The sequence below is a fragment of the Leuciscus leuciscus genome (genome assembly GCF_965113295.1).
Source record: "Leuciscus leuciscus genome assembly, chromosome: 24".
Lineage (NCBI taxonomy): Eukaryota > Metazoa > Chordata > Actinopteri > Cypriniformes > Leuciscidae > Leuciscus > Leuciscus leuciscus.
The window spans coordinates 30,740,896-30,758,575 of record NC_138723.1 but is presented as its reverse complement, the minus strand read 5'-3'; the positions used below and the strand labels follow the sequence as shown (position 1 = coordinate 30,758,575).

The 17,680-nt window shown below is 32.7% G+C and overlaps 1 protein-coding gene across 4 annotated transcripts in view; it reads right to left on the bottom strand.

The window, feature by feature from the left end:
• The window catches only part of wdr70 (WD repeat domain 70), an 82,753-nt gene that overhangs the window by 25,031 nt on the left and 40,042 nt on the right, over positions 1-17,680 (bottom strand). For all 4 annotated transcript variants that reach the window (XM_082158648.1, XM_082158647.1, XM_082158650.1 and 1 more), the window contains exons 11-13: positions 8,403-8,502; positions 6,942-7,026; positions 5,073-5,211 (exon numbers count right to left, since the gene is read on the bottom strand). In XM_082158648.1, the coding sequence (XP_082014774.1) occupies positions 5,073-5,211; positions 6,942-7,026; positions 8,403-8,502 (324 nt within the window). The remainder of the gene's footprint in view (positions 1-5,072; positions 5,212-6,941; positions 7,027-8,402; positions 8,503-17,680) is intronic.

Here is a 17,680-nt window from a genome sequence, read left to right as displayed (position 1 = left end):
GGAAATAACTGTAGAGTCAATTTAGCTAAAATTATAATGTTGGCGATTTTAGGCAGGGCAAAAATTAAATGTAGTCAACCTGACAAAACTTCATCTAGCAGGAATAACTAAATGAATTTAAGTTCATACAACAAATCATTTCAAACAAATTAGATTTTGTTGGAAAAATGTAATTTCCTTAATTTAATTAAGTTCGTTCAACAGCTTATTTTTTGAGTGTGGTACTGGTGGATTTCCATGGGAAATTCGAGCATGTGTTTGCGTCATTACGTCACATCTGTACACATAAAGAAGAGTCTCGGCTAGTCGGCTATGAGTGTGAGGATGCTGGAGATTTATAGCCTTTTCTCACAGCACTTGATATAATTAAACTTATCAATTTGATGGCGGATCCAGAAAGGTTCAAACGACAATCACCAACTAGAGATTCACCCGTTGTAAAACGCGAAAGACTTCAGACTTTGGAGCGGCTAGAGAGAGAGAGAAGAGACTGCAACCAGCCCGTGCGAACACAAGGATAATGGTGGCGTGAACTCCGTGTTTTGAAGGGGTTCAAAACGGACGCAGAGACGGCTTTAGTTCTGCTGGACCGGTTAGATCCAGTTCTAAGGAACATTCATTTGTTGGTATGACAATTAGACATTAGACTGCACAGAAATGGAAACTGAACTACAGGTAACCCTAATACACAATAAATGTAGTCACGCAATGCTGATGTTGCTAACATTAACAATTTGAGAACAAAGAATAATTTGCACGGTTTGACGTGATACAAGCGATCGTTAATCAGCGAGATTCACTGCAATGCTTTTTCCCCCTTAGTTGGTCAGAACAAAAGTGGATGTTTACTAGTGTTGTTTTTGGCGGCCTGTTTTAATTTGAGTTTTAGTCTAGTCTTTGTGTCAAGCTGTCATTTTAGTTTTTATTAGTTTTAGTCACGTTCATACTCTTTTTAGTCTAGTCAAGTTTCAGTCGACAAAGTCTGAGCATTTTAGTCTTATTTTAGTCAGAATTATCCATGACTATTTTCGTCTAGTTTTAGTCGACGAAAATTGTATTTTAGTCTCTTTTTAGTAATGCAATTCTATTTAACCCAGTCAATATAGTGTACCACTATGGAAAAATAGCGAACAGAAAAGTAACACTCGTCTCATTCGTGGAGGTGGAAAAACAAGTTCTTTGTGACATGCAAGATTTATTGTATTAAATAAAAAAAAAATTCAATTTTAAGTTTTAATTTAAAATGTTTGCGATTTTAATATAAGTACATGGTTAAATATTTTACCACTTGCTTGAGCAACTTAATATATAAATCTATATAGAGGTAATGCATTGAATAATACGTTGTTTAAATTGTGTTTAAACGTGAATTACGTCTATTAAAGAGTGTATGTGTACAAAGAGAATCGCAATGCTGACAAAACTTTTTTTTAAAATAAAAGTAGCTGATAACTTCTGGATTTGAAATAAAAATAGTGAGTATGTGTTTGTGGTCCAGCCGTGGATCAGTTACCATCAGTTATCAGTTATCGTCACATGACCAGCATTTACGTCTCGTTTTCGTCATGTGATAAAGGTTCGTTGAAGATGATATTTAGACAATTGCAGATTTCGAACAGAGATGGCGACAAAGAGGAAAAACTACGGACTGCAGCTTTAACTAATGTTAACTAATGAACCTTATTGTAAAAGTTTTACCATTTATATTGTATTTCTAGCTTCAGTTTTTCTGTGCAATTCCATAAGCCTGTAAAAACATTCCCATAAACACTATATCAGTTGAATCTGAGAGCAGGGCTGGTTCTGTTTTAGTTCTCCGGGCATCGAGTCGCAGGAGGACGCAGATGTCTCACCTGGTTTTTGCACCTTGTGAAAAAGTCCTGGAAGTAGAGAGCCACCCCTGGAGTATTTACTCTGTCCAGCGCGGGGTTATTTCAGTGTTTACACTCGCATGATTGGTGGCTCTGTCTGTCACAGGACCACTTCATAAAGACAGCACTTAAATTCTTCAGTCGTCCTGCTGGATAAACACCGTAAATAGCTCACTCGTCAGGTCAGCTATAAATAACTTTAGTCCTCTGGACGGTCCAAAGGTATTTACACCCGAACAGAGGCGAAGTCGGCCACTGCTATAATAAACCACGGGGCTTAATAATAGAATAAATCAGCTTTTGTTATCCTCGTACACTCTCAGAAAAAAGGTACAAAAGCTGTCACTGGGGCGGTACCCTTTCAAAAGGTACACCTTTGTACCTAAAGAGTGCATATTAGTCACCCAAAGGTACATATCGGTACCAAAAGTGCAGATATTAGTGCCTAAATGGTACATGTTGGAACGTTTTGAAAGGGTACCGTCCCAGGGACAGCTTTTGTACCTTTTTTCTGGGAGTGTGTGGAAAAGAGCAACGTGCACATTCTGCCTAATGTCTCACTTAATGCTTCACAGAGAAAAAAATGATTTTTTTTATTTTTATATGATTTATATGAATATTATGATATAAAAATAAGAAAAAATTATATGATTAATTATTTGATAAATAATAACAAATAATATGGCAAAAAAGGTGAGTAAATGATAGCATACTTTTCATTTTAGGATAAAATATTACATTAATATCTGCAAACACAAACAAACTAAATTCAATTCAATATAGCAGATTGATACCTGGTATGAGAATAAGAATAAATTATATATAAAATAAAACAGATGTAATAAATAATTAAAATGTAAATTACAATATATTTATCTGCAATAATGAAATAATAATAAAGTAATAAAAAAGAATATATATCAAATAAAGAATTAAAATACTAATTATAATATAGAAGTTTGCAGTAATTAAATAAAAATAATTAGTATACACATGTATATGAAATACATTTATAAAATAAGTATAATATATTTCTTTCGCAATAATAAAAATACCTATATGTCAGATTAACTTATATATTAAATATATATGAAATAAATATATAAAAAATAAAATCTTTGTTAAAATATGTTAAATAATAAAATATGCTAATTTATATATATATATATAAATTAGCATATTTTATTATTATAAATATATATTATGACATTAAAAAAAATGTTTTATTAAATCAATATGCAATGCAATAATGAAATAATAATAAGAATAATAATAACAATAATAATTTATCATAAATAAAATATATATGAAACAAATGTATAAACACTTTTTTTTTTATAATAATAAATAATAATAATATTGATTTGCAATAATGAAATACCTTTGTGTCAGATGATGTTATTCTTCAGTAAAGCCTGATATGAGACCGTATGTGAGAGCATAGGAATGATGGATGCTGATTATTTGTGCCAAACTCTAAAAACGGATGACATAACGATGAAATAATAATAATTATTATTATTATTATTACATCAAAATGCACAACACAAACTGAAAGCTTGATTTTCTTCTTTTGGAGTAGAGTAGCAGCAGTGGGCCTGAATCAGAAGAAGGGTTTGGAAAATGTCTGTAATGATTACACACACAGAGAGACGTGAACATCTGCTTTATGCCATGCTGTCAGCGGTGCACACCGAGCACACGGAGCTGGAGAGCATTAGCTTTACGGTGTTATGACTGGAGCCCGAGCGCTGGGACTGAGACACACACTCAGGAGCTTTGAGCTTTCACTCGCTTCAGATCAGCGCATCGAGTTCTCCTCGCGTCAGTACAGCTAATGCATGAGGAAGACAGCGTTCCCGGCGCGTCCACTGGGACACACAGGAGGAAGGTTTTGCTTCCTCACTGCAGACGCACTGGTGATCTCACGCCACCATATTCAGCCGGTCATTCAAGAATATATATATATATATATATTATATATATATATATATATATATATAATATATATATATATATATATATAATATATATATATATATATATATATTATATATATATATATATATATATATTATATATATATATATATATATAATATATATATATATATATATATAATATATATATATATATATATATATTATATATATATATATATATATATATATAAATAGTTAAAAAATAAAGTATAATAATAATAAATATTTTATATATATATATATATATATATATATAATATATATATATATATATATATATATATATTATATATACGTATATATATATATATATATATATATATATATATATGATTAAAATACAAATGGTTCATTTGTAACCATAATAATAATAAATACATATAAGATCTATATGAAATAATTTTATAAAAAAATTGAAAATAGACAAATAAAGAATTAATAAAAATGAAAAAAGCACAAGTCAAAATTACTAAAACTATTAAATTATAAAAATAAAATCTAATATTCAAATATATAAATTAATAACATAATGGTATTATAAAATAATTAAAATATAAAGTATAATAAATTAATCTGCAATAATGAAATATAATAAATATATATATAATATATAATAAAATACAAATAAATCTGCAATGTTTATCCTTTTGATCTTTCATTTAAAAAAATCCAGAAATCTAACCTTTCATTGAAGTAAAAGATTTGACAATTATGAAGGATCTGTATGTATGTATGTATGTATGTGGGTGTGTGTGTATGTGTGTGTGTGGGTGTGTATGTGTGTGTGTGTGTGGGTGTGTGTGGGTGTGTGTGTGTGTGTGTGTGTGTGTGTGTGTGTGTGTATGTGGGTGTGTGTGTATGTGTGTGTGTGTGTGTGTGTGTGTGTGTGTGTGTGTGTGTATGTGGGTGTGTGTGTATGTGTGTGTGTGTGTGTGTGGGTGTGTGTGTGTGTGTGTGTGTGTGTGTGTGTGTGTGTGTGTGTGTATGTACGTAACTGCAATAATGAACAAATAATATAATAGTAATAATAAAAATTATAATGATAATGTACGTGGAAATAAATGTATAAAATAAAGCTTATTATATATAACACATTCTATTAGGTAAGTGTGAATTTGAGGCGTGTGTCTTCACATCTGCTGCTCCTGTCACTCCTGGAAACATTATAAGTAAAGACTCAGCACTACATAACTCATAATAACTCATAAGTATAACCTACCGTATCGGCCACTTCAATCTCATAGACCTTCTGAAGAGACTGTCGCTCGAAGAACACCAGCTTCCCGTTTCCTTCGTCTTTCCTGACCGATGTTCCCGTCAGGAGAAGTTTATCATCCGGGCTGAAGCAGCAGTCCGTCCTGATCCCAGAACACAGTTAGATTAATTATTATAATTAATCTCAAAATTTGAAATAAAGAGAAAACACGGACAGGTGTTTACATTCATAATGCCTTATAACAATTCATAATCAGCTTCATGAAAAACTGACATGATGCATACCACCCAAACTAACACTATTCAAAATCATTTTAATTCACTGAAATTAGTCTGAAATATAAATATTAGGAGAAAAACTTCAACTTAAAAACTTGCCAACTTGGCATTTGCAACCGAATGAAATATGAGTAAGCGCTAAAATCACAAAAACTAAACAGGAAATCGAAATAACAATAATAAAAAATAATTTAAGAAAATGACTAAAACTTAAACTGAAAATATAAAAATAAAAGCTCAAATATTCATTAGTACTATAGTGGTGGATAAATAATATTAAAATACCACTTTCTAATTCCATGACTTTTCCAGATATTTCTGATGAACTGAAATGATTTTACAGAGACTGAACTCAAAAAGTCAGAGGAAATCCTTTAAAACTGACCATAACCATATATATATTTATATATATATATGGTTATGGAATATCAAATATGGAATTTATGGAATATTTTTTATGGTTAAAAAAAAATTTATGTTAAAAAAATAATAAAAAATATTCTCCAGGCCTGTAAATTACACTTTTGAAATTCCCTGAATTATTTGGACTGTTGTAACTTGATTTACTTACAGTTTTAACTTTAACAATACTGCAATAAAACTCCATTTACACCCGATTCATGTCCGACAGCACATTATAATGCATTAAATATGCAAAAGGTTAATATTATAACATTATTATATGCATTATTCCTTCTTTAACACCTTTCTTTAAATAAACATAGAGATTTTGCATTCATATGAACGCATAAGGGAGAGTGTATAATAACTTGGGTATCATATTTTTTCATATTTAAAATATTTAAAAACACCTTCACAAGTTAATTTTAAATGATCCTGAAAGTGACAAATGATTTTTGCAAAACTACTAATATTTCATGCAGCCTCTCAATTAATAGGAGCTCATTAAAGACACATGAATATTATATTATATTATATTATGTTAAATTATATTTTGTTATGTTAAATAATGTTAAATTAGATTTTGTTATGTTATATTATGTTAAATTATATTATATTATGTTAAATTATATTATGTTATGTTACGTTAAATTATATTATGTTATGTTAAATTATATTATGTTATATTATTATGTTATGTTAAATGATGTTATATTATATTGTTAAATTATATCAAATTATATTATATTAAGTTAAATTATGTTAAATTACATTGTTAATTATATTATGTTAAATAATTATTATATTATGTTAGATTATATTATATTATGTTAAATGATATTATGTTAAGTTATATTATGTTATGTTAAATTATATTATGTTATGTTAAATTATGTTATATTATATTATGTTAAATTATATCAAATTATATTATGTTAAATATTAAATTATATTATATTATGTTAGATTATATTATGTTATGTTAAATTATGTTATATTATATTATATTATATTAAATTATATTAAATCATAATATTAATATTTTCTAAATATGTTGGCTAAGAATAGAGATCGATCAGACTGATGTCAGGACACACAATCTGTAAACAATAAACAACTAATTTTCATAACATTATTTGCAGAAGTGTTCAGGGTGTAAATGCTGCGTCTGTTTATGGAAGTTTCCATTTACATGGGAAAGAAGGAGGTCAATCCAGTAACTTGTCCGAGAGGCTTCCTGAAGCTCCGAATGTCCCACGTCTTTAGCGTGTCGTCTCCTGAAAACACACACACACACAACAAGGGTTGGAAAATGACATCACATGATCCCATGATGTCAGAAGGTGCTTTCCTGAATCTGTCATTGTCCGTCGGGATGAGTCGGAGAATCGTGACTCTGATGGGATCTCCAGACACGTGCTGACTAACACCATTCAAAGTGTGATTGCCTTCACACACACGGGTCATTTCCATGCCGGGGTCAGAGGTCACGGTGAGACAAGACCTCCATTATCTGGAGACAATCACGCTTTGTGTTTGTGTCCACCATATTCCCACATATTCAATATATTTTAGCATTTAAAACCCACATATTCAGTTGTCAGGACAGGATAGGGGTGAGCGGTATGAATGAAATCTTATTTCATGGTATGAATAATTTTTATAAATTATGAATAATATCACACAAGCAGTATATCTGACCATGTAGACTAAAATGTATTTGCATTGATATACTGTTAATGAGCATCCCGCCATCATGTCCAGAGATGAGGTCATTCAAATTATACTGTTATGATATTTTGCGAAACCGTCACATCCTTTTGGATTTTCCTGGACATATCCTTCACACAAAACATCTACAGGCGTTCATAGACAACCTGAAGAGGTCTCATCGTTTAAGTGTCATTACAAGCTGTTCACACAGTGGCAATAAAAAAGCGATTAATGCATGAAAATTCTTACATATAGCACTTTTAAATGTATGAAAAAAAAAAAAAAAAATTATTATGTGGGTTTTAAATGCTAAAAATAGAATTTAAATGTTTTAAATGCTAGAATATATTGAATATGTGAGAATATGCTCAACACAAACACAAAGCGTGATTTTATCCAAATAACATGAAACATTTTAATATATATATATATATATATATATATATATAAAAACAAAAACTTTTAACCTTATATATATATATATATATATAGAAATGTATATATATACCGTATATATATATATATATATATATATATATACACACACACACACACACTGTATATTATTAAACGATTAGATAAATATAAAAATAATAAAATTAATAAAATTAATTTAAAATGTGTGTGTATAATATATGTCATGTTTTAAAAAAATGTATACAGTATATATTAATAAAATTCATAAATAAAACAAATACACTTAAAAAAGTTTTATTATAAACAATTAGATAAATAATATAATTAATGTAAAATTTTTAAATGTAATTAAATTCTGTACTTACACACACATACATTAATTTATATATATATATATATATATATATATAAACATTGTATATATGCCAAAGAACGTTATTCCTTGTCTTAACGCGTTTTCTCTGTGTTTTCAGATTATATAAAGAGCTCATATGTACAGTATCAGTATATCTCAGCCTCTCACCTCCTCGAGACGCCAGAGTCACTCCGTCATAGGAGAACGAGAGGCAAGACGTGTCCGACCCGGGAGCGTGAGCCTGACGACAGTGGAACTTGGTGTGGACCTGGAACAGAACACAACTACACATTAATTCAGTTCACGGTTATTTTCACAATACACATCATTTCAAAGAAGCTTTACAGAAAGTGCTCGAGTCCACATTATAAATTACAGTGATCAGAGGAAACTGTCTAAGTTATGTATTTCAGAAACATACATATTCAAAATCACAGTGAATGTATTAATTTAAACAATGTAATAATTTAATGCAGATATAATGAGCTCATTGAAGTAATGAATACTTATTTTTAACATTATTTTGATTATGACATTTAGAAAATATAGCATTGGTGGATGTTGATTCAGAGTTTGCGTCGTCTGAAGTCTTCATTAGAGAAAGTACATTAGGAGGAGGACCTTTCAACACGTCTCAGAACGAGACCTGCGCTCCATTAATACCCATAAAGAGCTTTCACACCCCGACGTCTGCAGGCCATGAGGTTTTCATCTGCAGAACCAGCGAAAAACAACATCACACTCGACTCTGAAACCACTTCATTCCTGGAAGTGTCACTCAGACCAGGGCTTTCTGATGCGCTGCCATCCTTCATCCCGTCTCTCATGTTAAACATCAACACAAGCACTGAGAACGAGTGGATAAACCTAAACCTTTTAAAGCTGAGAGCCTCTTCTAGAGCTCCTGTCTCCTCACCCGAGTTACATAAGAGTGTGTGATCTAATGAACAGACACTGCAGACACACTACACTAATAGATTTCAAATCTATCGGTTTTTGTCACTTTTTTATTTGCAGGATAGTGAAGAGCTGTAACAAACTACAAAAAAAATAAAATCATAAAAATGTAAATAAATAAAAAATCTAAAACTTATGAAAATAAATTAAACAAATAAAAAATTGGGGAAAATTACAATGAATGAAATTTCATTAAAATAAATCAAATGAAACAAACAGATGATAAATAAATAAATCACTCATGTGGGGAAATTTTTGATGAAATATGAATTAAATATATTTAATATTTCAATATGTTATATAAATATAATTAAAATAAAATGAAATGAATGAAAAACAGATTAAATAAATAAATAAATACATTTACTCATAGGATCTCAATGGGGAAAAATGAATTAAAGACCATTATATCTTACCTATCTGACCGCTACCATTTTGTCTATTTAAATGGAGAAAAATCGATCATAACTCCAGTAAACTATGGAGTGCCGCAGGGATCTGTATTAGGCCCTCTGTTATTTTCAATATATATGATGCCACTTGGAAATATTATAAGGAAACATGGAATTAGTTTCCATTGTTATGCTGATGACACTCAAATATATATTTCATCACGGCCGGATGAAAACGCTACATTTTCCAAATTGACAGAGTGTGTTAAAGATATAAAAGATTGGATGACGCGTAATTTTCTTTTATTAAATCCAGACAAGACAGAGGTAATACTTATCGGTTCAAAAAACCGCCCACAAAACCTCGCACAATACAACTTTAACATCATAGGATGTCCTGTTACTTTATCCTCTACAGTAAAAGACCTGGGTGTTATACTCGATTGCAACCTGTCTTTTGAAAATCATATTTCTTATGTTACAAAAACAGCCTTTTTCCACCTTAGAAACATTGCTAAGCTACGTAATATGCTATCAGTTTCTGATGCAGAAAAGTTAGTTCATGCATTCATGACCTCGAGACTGGATTACTGTAATGCTTTATTAGCTGGTTGTCCTGCATCCTCAATAAACAAGCTACAGTTAGTCCAAAATGCCGCCGCTAGAGTTCTTACGAGATCAAGAAAATATGATCATATAACACCGATTTTATCATCACTGCATTGGTTACCTATAAAGTTCCGTATTAATTACAAGGTATTGCTACTGACTTATAAAGCCCTAAACGGCTTAGCTCCAGTCTATTTAACGGATCTTCTATCGCCCTATAATCCATCGCGCTCTTTGAGATCACTAAATTCAAGGCTTTTGGTCATACCTAGGATATCCAGAACCACCAAAGGAGGGAGAGCATTTTCACATTTGGCTCCAAAACTCTGGAATAGTCTTCCTGATACTGTTCGTTGCTCAGACTCGCTCTCCCAGTTTAAAACTAGATTAAAGTCGCATCTCTTCAGCCAGGCATTCATATAATCCTACAGTTCAAACTACAATCCGGCCTCTATCCAATGCCAGAGGAGAACTGGCCCCCGACTGAGCCTGGGTTCTCCCAAGGTTTTTTTTTTTTTCTCCATTAAGGCACCTGATGGAGTTTTAGGACACCATTAGGTCACTTGATGGAGTTTTTCGGTTCCTTGCCACTGTTGCCTTTGGCTTGCTCAGTTGGGGATATTTTGGGGATATTTAATTTAATTTTATCAATCAATAAATTCCTCTTGAAACAAACTTTGTTGTATTATTTAAATTTAATACTGTGAAGCTGCTTTGATGCAATCTGTATTGTGAAAAGCGCTATACAAATAAACTTGACTTGACTTGACCATTAAAATAATTGAAAAAAATCAAATGAAATAAATTAAAAAGATGAAATAAACACATGATCTCAATGGGGAAAATTATAATGAGTTAAATAGAATTAAATATAATTAAACCAAATAAATATAAATTTAATTAAATAAACAGATGAAATTAAATATATATTAATTAATTAATTAATTCAGTCATAGGATCTCAATGGGGAAAATACAATGAATTAAATATAATTAAAATAATAAATCAAGTGAAATAAATGAAATAGATTCAATAAAATCATAAATAAAAAAAATAAAAAAATACACACACATGAATTAAATATAATCTTATTTAAAGATTTCTCCTATAAGCCGAAGTCAGCAGGACTTTGAGAGCATCTCGGTGAGTCTGACACAGACTCCAGTGTGTTTAAAGCCCGAGCGAGAGGTTTCTGAGCTCCATTAGTCTGATCAATACCAGTTTGAGTGTCCTCAATGTCACAAACCATGAAGAACAGAGCAATCTGACCAGAACATCACAGCCTCGGGTCATGAAACACATGATGACGCAGCACAATATGAACTCAATACATGACCAAAGCGTCTATGATTCATCAAAATATATTTCTCATTTCACAATGTCAGGCAAACCCTCTGACTGAACGGCTCTAGCAGAAGAGAAAATCCATCAGGGTCAGTATCATTGATATAATATATAAATATGTCTATATAACTTTTATTAAAGTCACCCTGTAGTCAATTTTATCCCTTAAAACTCATCTTTGATCACCATAATTACATATATAAAGTTTTTTCCTTTAAAAAAAAATTCTTCATGCCTTAAAATATCTTGAATGTAACTCGACACCCTCATTTAGTATGCGCGGTTCAATGAATATGCAAATGAGCCCCGCCTCCACTCACTCACTCAGCTCAGAGATCCACTGGTTGACGATCACACGTTGATCTGATTGGTTACAAGGTAGTTTGTGACGTCAGAAACACCAGCGATTTCAAAGCGTGTTTTTGAGACTGTCTTTGGTTCACTGCAGTTTTAAGGAGAAAATACTCAGCAATGGTGTCGACTTATGAATTTACACATGGTTTGTCTTAAAGCGCATTAAAAACACCACATAGACGCATAAACAACATTAAAAGCTTGATTTTCACCACAGGGGGACTTTAAGTTTTTGTTTTGAGTTATTTTAGTACATCAAGTTAAACTAAATGAAAATGAGAAAAGCTGCCTTGGCAACTAGCTGAAACAAAATAACCTTTCACATATTTTTTATTTTAGCTAATGTTTATTTTATTTCAAGTCATCATGACTTTTTTTTTTCTTCATGGTTTTGGTCTGGTTAGAATTTGCTTCGTAACACGAGTGCCAAAGTCCACAAACCTAGAGCTGAAGAAACGGCTTCAAAGAACCTGAAGCTGCGAAAACATCTAAACTGCTTCCAAACCACGACACTGTCTTCTGTGAACGCTAGCACTGACTCATTTACATCACACAGGCTACACTGTGAAGCGAAAGTATCTGAAATGATGGTTCAAATGAAAAGAGAAAATCAATAAATCACCAGTCAGGGAGACTGGGGCAAGTTGTCACATGTCAATATCTCAAAAACAAAAGGTTTAAGTGCAGTGTCCACTAGCATGAATGCTTGTTTTCTCTATCAGTGCTCATCTATGTAATTTCAAGCATCTAGAACATTCAATTATAATAATTAAGGCAATGATATGATGTCACAAAGTTCTGTCCAATGTTAATTCTAAGGAATTTCTTGCCGGTTGGACGAAAATTCTACGCCCGATCGCTTATAAAAGTCATAGCAGTGTTGTCACGACAACGGTGCGGGATGAGTTATATATCAACATTTGTACGAAAGGAAGAAGTATGCGAGATAGTAATAGTGATGCTCTGCAATGACCACTAATTATTGTTTAAATAAGAATGTGTTAGAGCTGCACGATTCTGGATGAATTAAGAATCATGATTTTTATGTTTCAAATAAAGATAATGATTCTGAACAGACGGACAACTCCGCAAAATAGCATGTCATTTAATCAGATTTTAATTTTTTTTTATCGGGTTGAGTGAATGATTCAATGACTCACTCATAAAGACTTCACTTGTTTCATTACTAGATGAATCAGCGCTTTTGAACAAATCTCTTGAATTAATGATTCAATGACTCACTCATAAAGACTTCACTTGTTTCATTACAAGATGAATCACTGTTTTTGAACAAATTTCTTGAATGAATGATTCAATGAATGACTCATAAAGACTTCACTTGTTTCATTACTGGATGAATCTGCGTTTTTGAACAAATGTCTTGAATTAATGATTCAATGACTCACTCATAAAGACTTCACTTGTTTCATTACTAGATGAATCACTGTTTTTGAACAAATCTCTTGAATGAATGATTCAATGACTCACTCAAAAAGACTTCACTTGTTTCATTACTGGATGAATCACTGTTTTTGAACAAATCTCTTGAATGAATGATTCAGCGACAAATACATTTTTTAACAGTCACTTGTCGCCACCTACTGGTGTAACGATGTAACTGATACAATCCTTATTTGAAGAGTCAAGTTACTTTTTAAAGGTGGTTTTCTCTATTTTGATCGCTACAGTAGACGTCAGTGTATATATATGAACTATAATCTTTTATCCCAGTTTTTCTGTGATAATCTGAATATCTGTAACAAAAAGTGGCTGAAAAGACTGTTTGTGAAGCCGTTTCATACATGATAACGTCTCTCTCTACATCAGCGGCAGCGCAAACGCAGATCTGAATGTTTCACTATGCTTTGTCAAAGGTTTAATAGACACAGGCGAATCGTTGTCATTTAGGAAGAGATTGCATGTGTGTTTGAATCAAGATCGTGATCTTTTAACGATTAATCGTGCAGCTCTAGTATGCGTTTAATGTGATGTGATCAAATCTCAAGTCGTCCTGCAGCGTTTCTGCTCCAGACATGAGTGATTCCACAAACCATGTGTTTTTTGTGGGAAAATAGTGTTTGGTATGACATAATGGTGAGTAAATAATGAACTCGCATAATTTGTGAACTCTTTTTCCTGGTTGGTAACAGTGGAAACGTTCAATAGGGCTTCTTTTTTGCAGGCAAAACATCACAGTTTGAGTCTTCACAGAAACTGGCTTGCAAAAATAAACCCACCATGAGAGGTTTTCATTGGAGTCGTGACAACTAGCCCCGCTCAATTAAAACAAATGAAGAGTGATGGAAACTATAGCCGGTTTATGGATGGAGAAGCAAAAAAAAGTGCCGAAACACGACCTGAGGACATGAAGGAACCACATGATTCACACACTCACACAAAAGTGAGAGACGGATGGAAAAAAACAAGGAACAGAAATATCAGCAGAGAGACGGAGTCAAAGAAGGGAAGCTGAAGTGTGTTTGTACGTTCGAACACTCACAGAGGAAGTCATGGACCTGGAACGAGCAGATAACGCGGCTTCACACACACCATTACGTGTTCCTGAACCGTCCTCGCCACGACGCTCTTTGCCAAACCAATTTACTTCTGCATAATTGTGGGTGTTTATCAGCGTTTCTCCACCTGCTCGCGCGGCCGGTGAAGCGTGACTCTGCTGATTACCCAGCATTCACTAGGGCCAAGCTTAATTAAATCACAACATGTCTGGGAAAGTTGTGTCACTCGAAACGAAGGACGTCCCGGCGCTCCTCGTAACGTCTGTCAAGTGTCTAAGACAATGAACCTGAAAGACAACTGATGTTATTAACTATCTCTGGTCTTACAGTGTACGATTCATCACTGTATGTTACTGTACGATTCATCAGTGTATGTTACTGTACGATTCATCAGTGTATGTTACTGTACGATTCATCACTGTATGTTACTGTACGATTCATCTCTGTATGTTACTGTACGATTCATCACTGTATGTTACTGTACAATTCATCACTGTATGTTACTGTACGATTCATCACTGTATGTTACTGTACGATTCATCTCTGTATGTTACTGTACAATTCATCACTGTATGTTACTGTACGATTCATCACTGTATGTTACTGTACGATTCATCAGTGTATGTTACTGTACGATTCATCACTGTATGTTACTGTACGATTCATCTCTGTATGTTACTGTACGATTCATCACTGTATGTTACTGTACAATTCATCACTGTATGTTACTGTACGATTCATCACTGTATGTTTCTGTACGATTCATCACTGTATGATCACTGTATGTTACAGTACGATTCATCACTGTATGATCACTGTATGTTACTGTACGATTCATCACTGTATGATCACTGTATGTTACTGTACGATTCATCACTGTATGATCACTGTATGTTACTGTACGATTCATCTCTGTATGTTACTGTACGATTCATCTCTGTATGTTACTGTACGATTCATCACTGTATGTTACTGTACGATTCATCACTGTATGTTACTGTACGATTCATCTCTGTATGTTACTGTACGATTCATCACTGTATGTTACTGTACAATTCATCACTGTATGTTACTGTACGATTCATCACTGTATGATCACTGTGTTACTGTACGATTCATCACTGTATGTTACCGTACGATTCATCACTGTATGATCACTGTATGTTACCGTACGATTCATCACTGTATGTTACCGTACGATTCATCACTGTATGTTACCGTACGATTCATCACTGTATGTTACCGTACGATTCATCACTGTATGTTACCGTACGATTCATCTCTGTGTGTTACCGTACGATTCATCGCTGCATGTTACCGTACAATTCATCTCTGTATGTTACCGTACAATTCATCGCTGTATGTTACCGTACGATTAATCGCTGTGTTACCGTACGATTCATCACTGTGTTACTGTACGATTCATCACTGTATGTTACTGTACGATTCATCTCTGTATGTTACTGTACGATTCATCACTGTATGTTACTGTACAATTCATCACTGTATGTTACTGTACGATTCATCACTGTATGTTGCTGTACGATTCATCACTGTATGTTACTGTACGATTCATCACTGTATGTTGCTGTACGATTCATCACTGTATGTTACTGTACGATTCATCACTGTATGTTACTGTACGATTCATCACTGTATGTTGCTGTACGATTCATCTCTGTATGTTACCGTACGATTCATCACTGTATGTTGCTGTACGATTCATCTCTGTATGTTACCGTACGATTCATCGCTGTATGTTACCGTACGATTCATCTCTGTATGTTACTGTACGATTCATCACTGTATGTTACTGTACGATTCATCACTGTATGTTGCTGTACGATTCATCACTGTATGTTACTGTACGATTCATCACTGTATGTTGCTGTACGATTCATCTCTGTATGTTACCGTACGATTCATCGCTGTATGTTACCGTACGATTCATCTCTGTATGTTACCGTACGATTCATCTCTGTATGTTACCGTACGATTCATCTCTGTATGTTACCGTACGATTCATCGCTGTATGTTACCGTACGATTCATCGCTGTATGTTACCGTACGATTCATCGCTGTATGTTACCGTACGATTCATCGCTGTATGTTACCGTACGATTCATCGCTGTATGTTACCGTACGATTCATCACTGTATGTTACTGTAAAGGAAAACGCATGTTTTTCTAATCACTAAAATAATAGTAAAGCAGAGCTTCTCAGTCAGGAGCCTTAGGAAACTTCATTCTTGGCCGAGGGATGACGGAAATAAAACAAAATAATAAAATAAAATAATGAATCTTATGTATTAAAATAATCAGTAACACTTTACAAAAACGTTCTATTTGTCAACATTAGTTAACATGAACTAACAATGAAAAATACTTCTAAAGAGTGCATTAATCTTAATGTTAATTTCAACATTTACTAATACATCTGTGAGCTAACATGAACTAAAAATGTATTGCATTTTTATTAAGTAATTTTAATAAAGATGAATACATTATTTAAGTATAGCTCATAGTTAGTTAATGTTAATTAATGAATTACCAATGGGACCTTATTGCAAAGCCACAAAATTAATTGTGGTTGATAAATTTAACATCTCTCTCAGTTTGTGTTAATAAAATAAGCAGCTTTGTCATTATTTCAACATAAATATTGAGAGAAAAAAAATGGTAACACTTTACTTGAAGCCTTTATGTATAATGCATTATAAAGGTATTCATAATGTACGTTATTATGCATTATATCTCATTATAAATAATTGTAACCAAAGTTAAAATGCATTGTAATATTTGCAGATGCTTCTAAAACTGATTGTTTGTCATGCGTTTCAATGCATTATACTGTTTAACAATGAATATATAAGTATTATAATGTATTATAACAGTGGTTACAATTTTTCATGAGATCATGCAATAAGGTTCATAATTAATGCATTAAAAATACTTTTATAATGTATAATATATAAAGGCTTTAAGTAAAGTGTTACCAAATATTTGAGCCTTTATAGGAGCCTTCGAGTTAAAGACTCGAGAACCTGAAACCTGAACCGGAAAACCCCATTAAACATCAGCACACGTAACTGACATCTATAACACATCAACAATTAGTGCAAATCAACTGGATATAGATCCGCGTTCACGGCGTGAAACATCCGGCCCGACACCTTCTTGTGTTTCAGGAGCACAACACAGCCCTGTTTCTATTCAGAGGAGTCCTGGGGTTCGTCTCGCGCCAGACACACACACACACACACACACACACACG